A 12,169-nucleotide genomic window follows, 5' to 3' on the forward strand; every position below is an offset into this window, starting at 1 on the left:
TATATTTGCAATACATTTGGTTATCAAATTATTCATTCATCTTTAGTACTCCAAAGCACTCAAATGTGAGTAAGTTTCAATCTCTTAGTATATTTAAATTACAGACAAAAAGGGATATTTTGTGTAGGATTTTTCTAGTAACCAAAACTGCACTCTGTAGCATTGTATTTAACATTTAAAGAAACAGATGGTGCCTCACTATTAAATTAATTTCAAGATGTCTTAAAATGACAGGAAGTCCTATTGAAAGCACAAGCAATTTTACAGGACACTGAGATATCTTAAATTGCATTTCAGAGTATCTCCAAATGCACATAAATTTATTTTAAGACATCTAAAATGTTTCTGAGATAACATCCAAAAGCATGGAATGTTATTTCAAGATGTATTTGAGATATTCTCAAAGTGACCAGGATGTCAATTTAACATTTGAGATATTTGAAAATTCATTTAAGACATTTTAAAATAGATTATCAGGGAACTATAATTCATTTTATAATGTCTTAAAATGAAGCAAAAGATAAGATGATTTTGAGATATAATTAGATGTTAATGACTAGATGTATAAAATCCTCATTGGTTAGCAAAAAGTATAGAAACATGATTCTGCAGAAGGTGTTAGGTAAGGAAAAAAAGCTGTTGAGAATACATATTTTAGTCACTAATTAAAACTTCTGTTTAAAATATTTTGCTTACATGACACTAGCAGATGGGGAGGGTGTGCCTCTAAATTGCAAATTGGATCTGAATAAGTCTGACAATATAAAAACAATTGATCAGAACTGATCATAAATATCCCTCCTAGTTCATTTTAGGTTTCTTGCACCAAGTATTAACAGAATACAGCGTAACAGTTTTACATTTAAGCTGAAAGAATATTGTCTCTGCCAAAAAAAAACAGTGGTTATTTAACAATTTAAACTGTCCTCACTCTGGGTGTGAGAGTGTATGTGCGTGTGTGTGAGTGGGCCCTATGAAGGATTGGCATCCTGTCCAAAGCTGGTTCCTTCCTTGAACCCAATGCTCTGGGATTGACTTCATTGCCCTAACCCTAAATTCAATTAAGTTGATTTGGGAATGTTATTGTTTGTTATGTTATTTCTAATAAATACATAGGAAACTGGACTAACATACATTCACATCAGAGCAATTCTAAATCATTAATTAACCTAACAGGCACCATCTTGAATATACAGGAGGGAAATTGTCTATTGGAAATCCTCAAGTGAACGCAAAGGAAAACATTTAAGCAAAGACTGGTAGGGGAGTCAAACCCACGAGGCAGCAATGCTAATTGTTGTGCCAACATTCAAGTAATAATTAAGCATTTAATTAATTTATTCATTTTTTTATAAACTGTTAATACCAATACAAATAAATACATGTTCAGTAGTATCTAACCCTGGCTTCATGAGGCATAAGGCTTCAAATGGACAGAACAGCAGCCCATATCAGGGCATGTCCCCTCAAAGTAACATCACTCATTCAAGACTGATTGATCATCAACAGACAAACTAACCTGCATGTCTTTGAGATATGAGGGAAAACCAGAGTACCTGACTAAAACTGAGAATATGGAGAGTGAAAGGCTGTAGTGCCTTACTTCTATGCTGACAACAATATTAATAAAAGTATTAATATCTGTGTGTCTGTCTGAGTGTCCAGCCAGTTGCTATGTCTCTATCATTCCAACAGATGTTGCAACACTGCTTTTATGAATCCCATACAACTAAACAGCATATAACAGTAACATATGCATTGCATGGTGAACTGCAAACGTTAATGCTGATATCTATGTTGATTACTTAGATTTCAACCCGTCTTAGGCAGGTAGCACAGCTAGTAAATACATAAGGCAGCTGTGAATAATATTCTAATTATTATTATTTTCATAACTTTATTTATTGTTTAAATATTTGTTGTTTTAATAATTTTATGAAAAATGTGAAAATGGCCTGTTTCTTCAAAAACATAAAAATTTTAAAATTTCCAAAAAGTGTTAAATTAAACAGGCCAGCAGCAAAATGTATCTTTTCAGCTGTAAGGAGAAATCTATCTAACTCATGATGAATGAACAACCCAAAATAACAGCTGCTTGCATTCTTTGAAGAAATGTATGCAATTGTTCTTAAATGCTGCTGCCTCTCCTTTCTTTTAGTTTAGATGAATAGCAATAAAACATAGTGGTGACATTGAACAACCTGGTAAGAGCCAACGCACCTTAAAGCATCGGCAACCATGTATTTGACTACCAGCCAGACAACCAAGGCTTTTCTAACATAATTATAACACAAAAAAAACACAAACAAAACAATAAATATAATTAATAAATCACTAGTGAAAGTCACAGGAAAATAGGAAGAAAATAAGAATGATGTTAAGAGCATCTAGAACTGTACAAGAGTACAGTTAATAATAACTTTGGAAAGGACGATGATCTTTAGCCAGAGTCGAAAATTAACAGGCCTATGCTTATTAGTAAAGCCGTCATGTCCTGTAAGCATTCAGGCACAAGTGAAGCAGCTTGGCTAAATTCTTTTAGCTTATATCCCTCTAACTATGCCCTTTTTTTAGTAACTAGTTTTGAAGTCATTTTTAACAAACCCTGGAATATTCACTGTCAAATCTGTGCTTTTCCTCATATGATACGTTATCCATGAATTCTTTCATTGTACTCATCACTGTTCACATCCAGATGACAGTGTAAAGAAATTATTGCAAGGACTATTGGGGAGCTGGTTTACACAATCCACTGTACTAATAATTCACAATGCAATTCATACAATGCACATGTGTGGACACATAGAGTATTATGTATATGCAGCTCTGATCTTTATATGCAAAGAAGATATAATAGTACTAGATAAAGTTCAGACAAGACCTACACAAACAAGTGAGTTTAAAGGACTACTGGGTATGACATGCTAGTCAAGTCTCTGGCATGCATATTCTAGATTGATATATTGTAGGGGCATCAGCTAATTTCAAAGAATTTCTCAGTTCAGGGGCTGTCATTTTGAGGAAACTATCGCTTCTTTCAGAATTTAATTTTGTGGGTATGATTACAACTGACTGGGCTGAGTGTTGTGAGCTGTGCTCATTGCAGGCAGCAGCCAAGTTAACATAATGCAAATTCAATTTTCTTCTACACTGATGTTCACTTCAGTGCACCAAATATCTAATGCATTTGCTTGTATAGAGGTCATTCTACATGATTACATATGTTGAGGCATGATCTAAGAAGCAAAGTAAATAAGGCATACCAGGCAATAGAATGCTACCTGTTGTATATGATTGATATGGAGATACTGGACATACATACTTACCGACTTAGTAAAGCTGCCACATAAAGGAATGGGTGAGGTAAGATTGAAGGAGCTGATTCAGCTCAATCTACAGATATTAAGTACAGACATGACAGAAGTGTTCAGAATTATGGAAGCACTTACATGGATAGATATCATCTGCTACTTTAAAATGAGTTCTTCAGCATCAGCACATAGGGGAACAAAACGAAGCCGATAAACAGTAATTGTTAAAATATCGGAGAGGGTTTTCAAAACCAAAGTCTTACTGCACTTAAAATAAAATACTAGACTTACTTTAGTACAGAGCAGGATTTTGGGCACCTTCAGATCTCAACTTGACAATATTTCACTAAGGTTATTTGAAAAGAAAGTGACAAACTATGGTGGGCCAAATGTCACATTTTCATCAAAACATTCCTTAGGTTCTTATGTTCTTCCCAATATCCAACCTTGTGACCATTTCAGATTTTTACTTGATGACTCATATTTTCTGTTTATACAAGTTTCATCTCTCAAAGTATGTATGAAACTCCAGCTAAATCTGAATACTGCTATTACAGGCTCTGACACATAATACATCTGTCTTATTTTAAGGCACTGCCCTGATTTTGCTAGCACCAACATCCCACTGTGTGCTACTTCCCTCAAATACATGCATGAAAAAATGAATATCTTCTGAAGCCTTCAAAATATTCCATACTCCTGCCACAGCAGTCTTAGCAAACATTCAGGCTTGTGTCTCCCAATGAGTGTAATTTCCTGTTTTATATGCCGTTGATATTCTTCTCATGTTCTAAAACTAAAAAGCAGACTATATACCCATCATGCTTCTTTTTCATCTTAAAGCTGACATATTTATGACTCTCACTCAACGAGGCTCAATTGTCAACCTTTATCTTATCCTTGATCTTTGAAGTTCTGTCCTTTCAATAGTAGGATTAATATATTGTAACAAATTCCGTAAAATGCATTGCTTCATTCTGTACTACATACTCATAGTGCTCATGGTATATAGTTTATAATTAAACAACTGATCATAAATGCTTTTTTCCACAAAAGGTGCAAAGAACCAAAAGTTCTTTCTTCCTGTCCAGTAACTTTGCCACAATTTAAATCAGATTTTCAAGTCCATAGTCCAAAAAAAAAAACAGAAAAATCAGAAGTTAACCAGCAAGAAACCTTACATATTTTAATTGAGACTTTTATTTCTTCCTGAATGAGTTAGACGTGTGGATTTCAATTGCCACATCTTGATTGCATCTTGATACCCAGCGTGCCACTTGATCAGCCACTTTCATGTGGTCATAGTAAAGTATTACTTGCCCTTGTGCATTACAGTCTTGGGTTTTGAGAGGATTAGAGGATAACCAGGATTACAACATACCAGACTTTGCTTTTCATTTATTTCAGGTCATTAGCCCAAGTGGAGCTGTGACCATTAAATAAGCATGAAATCCATCAAGGGGCTGAAATCATCGGCATACAAGTTTACAGAGTTCAGAAAAAAATACAAAGTTATTTTATGGTCACTCTTGAAAAGAAAGGTGAGGGTCAAAAGTGAAAGCCAAAATATACCGTTTAAAAAGAGGAAAGTAAAAAATCTGAGAGTCTCAGTAAGATTTAGCACTAACATCTGTTTAAAAGTCTTACCTTACACCCTTCACAGGCGCTAACTCCATAGTGGTAGCCAGATGACTTGTCCTGACAGACGAAACAAGGCTTGTAGACACGGGGTGGTGGCAACGGGGATGGTGGGCTTGGTACTAACTCTTCTGAACTGGTGCTTTGCGTTTCAATAGCTGTGAAAAAAGAATGGGGGGGATTTTAATGAGGTATCATTACAACTGAACAGCAGTAGCAGCAACACTTTAGACATTTTGTTTTCTTTATATGGATTAGTTCAGGAATTTAAGAACAGTAACACTGTAAAATTCAAAAAAATGAAAAAGGCAACTATCGGGGTTTAGATGTCTTCCTTTAAATAAAACAGACTTGGATCATGTTAGAAAGAAAAATGAATTGAGATGAAAACTGGATAAGTTTGATTTGAGACATTTCAAAGCACTCTGTTGATTAAGTTTATCAGAGTATGATATACTCTCTCGTTTATACATCACTCCCTAGTTCAGCTTCTCACCAGAGTTCAAAAGGAATCGATAATCTTGCAGTCAACAGGATCAACATGTAATTCTCAGTCTGCACACTCCATCTCTTAGAGGAGTCCTATGTGCTTACAAGTTGACATTTCATTCAATGAACTCACTAAGATCAGATGCTTTTCTAGCATGCCTGCTTCAGTTCTTGGTCTCCCTAGGATTTGGGTACAGATCCCATACTTTTATGGCTTATGCTAGTTGAAACAGAAGTCGTGACTTTAATGTGAATAAAAAAATTTCATTTACTTGTGAATGGCCTTTCAAAGAATTTTTCGATCTGAACAAACTCAAGTACAACTGAGTGGTATATGCAAATATCTAAAGTGGCACACATTTAAAGACAATCAATGTCTAGAGATTCTTGTTTCTATCAATACTACTAAATGCAAAGAAAGGATCAAGCTAAATTAAAGGCGATCATCTGGGGGTATTATAAAGAGAAAACCTAAGGTCACAAGAACAGAGCTACATAAATCAGTTTTAAAGCTCACTGCTACATCCCATAAACTGCAAAGATTAGAATTCATCATCAGAATAACACACTGCTGTTGAATAAATATTTTAAGAACTTTCATTATTCTTAAACCACTCTAGGTTTGCGCATTTTATAGGTTAACAGGGTCATTATTGTCACATATACAGAGTACAGGGAACTTCTGACTTGAATGTGCTAATCAACATGCAATACATTGTCACTCCCCGGTACCATAGTTACCTAATTTTAAGTCTATCTAGTAAAATTTAAGGGTTGAAAGGGATTACAGACTATCCCAATGTTATCAAGCACAAGGCAGGAACCAACCCTAGATGGTGTGCCAGTCCAAGACTCATTAGATGAACTAATTCATAATAGGTAAATGCAGAATTGCTAATCCACCTAACCTAGTCTTTGGAATGTGGGTGAAAAGTTGAGGTTTATATTATCGCAATAATTATGTTCTTCGATGTATGATTACAAATGGGCACCTCTTAATTATACATTTTACCTTCCATTCTTTTATGTTAATCTTAGCTTTACATGTGTCTCATTTTGGGTTGTTTCTTGTCTTGCCTATCATGCCCACTATTATAACTTTGGCCCCATCCACTACGTGTTGTTTGTGTCTGGTAAAGCCTGTTTTTTTAGCATCCATTCTTCCTTTTTGTTTCATCTTGGTGGCTGAATTATTTAATAGCTTAAAATCGGTCGATTATTGCCTTTGTAGTCCTGCACTATCCTTTGACCAATGCAGCATTACGTTTGATGCTTTTGGGGCAACTTTGGCTTCCAATGACCTTATGAACCTATAAACCTATACCATAAAAAGTTGCTTAAGAAAGTGGACTGATGGATAAAAGCACAAGGGAGAGCCTTTGTCCTTCTGAGAACATAGACAAAGTTTACCAAGTGTAATGACACCAAACAGACCAGACTAAATTACTGTAATGTAACTGTCAGTTTCACTATTTGTCACCCTAACAGGTCATAGTTTATTACTGACACAGCAACTTTCAACAAGCTACTAAAAGTGATAGCAATCCATCTCTAGCATCCACACTTTGCACCCTCTCGCCATATATTTTTAAAATCTACCCAGAATATGCTAAGAAAATTGTGACTGGATACTTCCTGACCAGACACTAATTGGACAGAGGTAATCCATCTTCCATACACATTTTGACTGAAAACGTTTACAGGTGGTGCTAAAAGACTCTTTATTCAGAGTCTCTTGTGTTGTGCTAAACATAACTTCCATCTGTTCTTTACCTTTCAAAGTTAGGTTTGTAAGCTCTGCTGTACAGCTGAACTTTTCCTGTCAACAGTATAGATAACGTCTGTTATCAAAAATACAAATATACAGTTAACCAAGAGTTGATGGGAAAAATAGAAAAAGCAATTAAAGGATATTCAAAGCAATGGCTTATTCCTGTCCTTATCAACTCAACTCTATATCAGAATTTTACATTTTGGAAAACTCAAACTTAATTAAGGAAAAAATATTAGCCAACATTTAATTATTAAAAATGTTTTAATTAGAGGCCTTAAGTACAGTAGCCAACTAATAACTAATTTTTAGTTAGCCAATAAAAGGTGTCATTTTGCTTGGCTTTTCTCTACATTCATAATGGCTAACACGGTACAACACCCTAGTACTACAACTAATAACAAAAGTGACTAGAACACATACAAACTCATCCTGCTTTAATGAGAATGAGATGAAAACATACATAATCCTAGTGTACTCTTTAGAGATGTTGCTGATGTGACAAATGTGAATTCTAAAGTGCCATGCAAAATGGCTACAAAAATTACAAGTACATTTATCATGAACTTCTTTAATGTTAAAATTAATAATAAGAATCTTGACTTGAACATCATACTGAGAACTAAATATTCCAATGTTAAACCTTGATTCTTAATGTGAACATCACCATATTAATTTTAGCTTGATAAGAATAGGAAGTCACAATTTCTAATTTCTAAAAAGAAACCAACTACCTGTTTATTTAGTCCAGTCCAAACAAATATAAATGAAAAGGTCAACCACTGTTCTGGCAGCAACCACCATAACGTTATCAATAGATTGTTAACGACTGGTCCAGCTCTAAATGCACTAAAAGTGTCACTGTTCAGAAGAATCAGACTTTAACTTTAATTAATTATAAACCTGTTTCAAATTTACCTTTTGTTTCTACAGTACAGTACTGACATTCCAGTATGGCTTTTGCACTGGTCACAGCAGAGAAACCGCAGTAACTCATGTCGTACATTTTTTTTTTTAATCTTTCAGTGAAGGAAATACTACAGCAATTAGATTATTTGGATTTAAGCTCAGCTTTAGACACCATAACTATACCTCTCTGTTCTGTTACATAGGCAGGAAAATAATTTTAGCTTCACTATATTTATGTGGTTTACTTCATTTTTATCAAACTGATTTCAGTATGTACAGATATTTGTCCTTCGTTAATTGTATCAGTGAATTAAAAGAGTGGGTGGATGATTAATACTTGGCTTGGAAAATAGAAAAAAAACAAATGTTATTTCTTTGAAGGAATAATACAGACCTCTACAACATTCTGTCACTATTTACCTCAGTAGATCTAAAAAAGTGTGTTATTCTGAAACAGCACGCAACTTAGGTAATATCTTTGACTCTAATATGTCTTTTGAAACATACATTACAACCTATGTAAACCCGTTTCTTCATCTTAAAAATAGTGCAAAAATTAAGACCATTTTTGACCACATTACCCTGTCTACTGACTTGAAGGAGACAGTTAGATAAAAACCCATTTTCCCCCCGTTAAAATACTGGAAAATTAAGAGCATTTCTAAATATAGATGTATACTGAGAAATTGAGTCATACATTTATTTCTGGTAGGACTGAATACTGTTCTGTAATTTTCCATACAGTATGGAGTTCTCACCAATCTATCTCAAGCTAATGCAGTTAATTCAAAATTCGGCTGCAAAAACATTATGAGTACTACAATGTATGACCACATTACCCCTTCTACTGACGTGAAGGAGACAGAGAGATGAAAATGACCAGGAGATGCACGTAAACAAAAATAAGACAAAGTCAGAACCATTAGTAAAATCAATCTTTCCTCAAAACTGCAAATGCTAACCAGGGCTCAAAAATCAGAAACCTGAGCAAAAATTCTTAAACTGGGAAGTCAAAAAAAAAAAAGGGTATTTTTGTCAAGTATGAATGATACGAGTATGCCCGTAAACTCAGATACTTCGGAAATGCGAAGCTGATGTTTATGCCTTCATTCCGATGTTGTCACAAGAGTTGTGCATTCCCAAGAATTCCTGGGTAATGTCAGCATGGAATTGATCAACTGAAACGTTTTGAAATGGCAGTCGTTAAAGAAAAACAAATACAGCTTTGCAACATAATGCTAAAAATATTAATCTTTTAAGATTTACTCTAAATTCAAAAACTATCCTTAGACTTCTTATCTTTGGGTTCTAAAACACTACATTTAACATATGGATTGAAAAATTCCACACAGAAATTCTGACAAAAACTTTCTGGAAACTGCTGCTCATGACTTATTATACTGGCCTCCAGTTAAGCTTAGAGCTAATTTAAAAACTCTCCTTTTTACATATAAAAATTTAAATGACCTAGGCCCTACGTATCTCTCTGATCTTACCATTACAAACAAGCCAAAGCATGGAATAAGGTCTCAAGATGATGGACTAAAAAATTCTACACACATGGGGGGTTGAGCTTTTAGCTACAAGGCTACAAAGCTGCAAAATAATCTGTCTGCTTATATAAAACAGGCCACTTCAGCATGAGCTTTTAAACCCAGGAAGAAGACACACTAATTTAGCACAGCATACCTGATTAAAGCTGCTCTTACTGCTTATTAGTTTGACATTCATACATACAAACATATAGGTATTACTTACTTTCTTACCTAATCAAGGACTTTGTTAAATGGTGCGACTCAAACCACCTACAACTGAACACCAGCAAAACCAAGGAGCTGGTGGTGGATTGTAGGAGGCCTGGGCCCCTCATGGACCCCGTGATCATCAGAGGTGACTGTGTGCAGAAAGTGCAGTCCTATAAATACCTGGGAGTGCAGCTGGATGATAAATTGGACTGGACTGCCAATACTGATGCTCGGTGCAAGGGAGGACACAGCCGACTATACTTCCTTAGAAGGCTGGCATCCTTCAACATCTGCAATAAGATGCAGCAGATGTTCTATCAAACGGCTGTGGCGAGCGCACTCTTCTACGCAGTGGTGTGCTGGGGAGACAGCATAAAGAAGAAGGACGCCTCACGCCTTGACAAACTGGTGAGGAAGGCAGGCTCTATTGTAGGCATGGAGCTGGACAGTTTGACATCTGTGGCACAGTGACGGGTGCTGAGTAGGCTCCTGTCAGTCATGGAGAATCCACTGTATCCAGTGAACAGGATCATCTCCAGACAGAGGAGCAGCTTCAGTGACAGACTGCTGTCACCATCCTGCTCCACTGACAGACTGAGAAGATCGTTCCTCCCCCACACTATGCGACTCTTCAATTCCACTCGGGGGGGTAAACGTTAACATTATACAAGATTATAGACTGTTATACCTGCCTCGCACTCTCCACCTTGCATTTTTTAACGTGCACTGCATTTTTATCACTATTTAATTAATATTGTTTTTATCAGTATGTTGCTGCTGGAGTATGTGAACTTCCCCTTGGGGATTAATAAAGTATCTATCTATCTATCTATCTATCTATCTATCTATCTATCTATCTATCTATCTATCTATCTATCTATCTATCTATCTATCTATCTATCTATCTATCTATCTATCTATCTATCTATCTATCTATCTATCTATCTATCTATCTATCTATCTATCTATCTATCTAATACTTTTATATTTTGTTTCTCTTCTCAGTATCCTTGCTCTGGTGTACAGTGCCACAACTCTACTTCTAAACTGCCCCATGGGAAAAACACCAGAGATACTTGTGGGCCTTAGAATCCAAGGAGGATTCTTATTAGGTTGCCCATCACAAACATATCAAATACTATATACTGAGTGTCCAGGAGGAAGGGGATGGCCAGTTGGCCTACGTCTTTAGAACTGTGACTATGTCTAACTTTGTCTGACAACCCAGAGTTTTATTTCTTCCACGGATGCTGCTGACTGGAGTTTTTATTTTCCTCTCCTCCATTGTCAACTAGCCATGTCACGATGATACTATTATTTGACATGCATTGTTAGGATCCTTTCATGTCAATCAGCCTTTAATTGTTTTGTCTTATGTGCATTGAAAACAATTTGTATTTTTATGTGTGAGCATTATGTAATTTCCTAAGATTGTAATTGTATTTTAGATGTAATCTTGTTACAGTGCACAAAACCTGCACTTAGTGAAGAGTGCTATAAAAGAATAAATTATAATTGAAAAAGTGTACTTGTAACATACAATTAAGTCACACAGATCCATTTACCAGAAGTTCACTATTCTTTTTGTTTAAATCATTCACTGGTCTAGTAACCAAGTGACAGTAATAAAAATTAACCATCTAAATAAAGTCAGAGTGTAAAACAGATGACTCTGCAGGGATGGGGTGCATAAATGATGTTGACTGGAAGAATACGGAGGCCTGATGGATGACTTCAATCATCAATTGAGTGGCAATGGTTTAAACAACTGAATCTCAAATGTTAGCAAAACCAGGGAGAACAGAAATAAATAAATACATACATACATAAATAAATTAAAATCTCCAACAATAACAGTAATATGGTCATTGTCAATGTATGGTGTAGAGATATGGACAATAAAGAAAACAGGACAATATTTAAAAGAGCTAAAATGAGAATGCTAAGGTAATCTTTGGGTGTCTCACCAAGGAACAAATAGAGGTATGGTGAAGTTAGGAGAAGGGCAAGAGTCATAAAGATTAGTGAGAAAATTAGAGGAGCTAAATTGAGATGGTATGGGCATGTGGTAAGAAGAAACGAGGGGAAGATGATTGAGACTTGTCACAGTGGAAGGGAAGGGCGAGACAGAGGTTCAGGTGGGAGGACAGTGTGCAAAGGGAGATGAAGGTGAAGATGTAAGGATGCAGAATGAAGAGGATGGAGAAAACCAGAAGGGACTCGGCAAGGCAGCTGATTCATAGTAAACAGATGGCAGTGAGGAAGAACAAGAAATTTGTGAGTACCTGAGATTCCCCTGCAGAGAA

At 35.6% G+C, this 12,169-nt stretch overlaps 1 protein-coding gene across 4 annotated transcripts in view; it reads right to left on the reverse strand.

The window, feature by feature from the left end:
* The window catches only part of LOC120516124 (retinoic acid receptor beta-like), an 878,498-nt gene that overhangs the window by 219,019 nt on the left and 647,310 nt on the right, over positions 1–12,169 (reverse strand). For all 4 annotated transcript variants that reach the window (XM_039737583.1, XM_039737584.1, XM_039737581.1 and 1 more), the window contains one exon: positions 4,959–5,107. In XM_039737583.1, coding sequence (XP_039593517.1) covers positions 4,959–5,107 — 149 coding nt within the window. The remainder of the gene's footprint in view (positions 1–4,958; positions 5,108–12,169) is intronic.

The sequence above is a fragment of the Polypterus senegalus genome, chromosome 15 (genome assembly GCF_016835505.1).
Source record: "Polypterus senegalus isolate Bchr_013 chromosome 15, ASM1683550v1, whole genome shotgun sequence".
In the NCBI taxonomy this organism is placed as follows: domain Eukaryota; kingdom Metazoa; phylum Chordata; class Cladistia; order Polypteriformes; family Polypteridae; genus Polypterus; species Polypterus senegalus.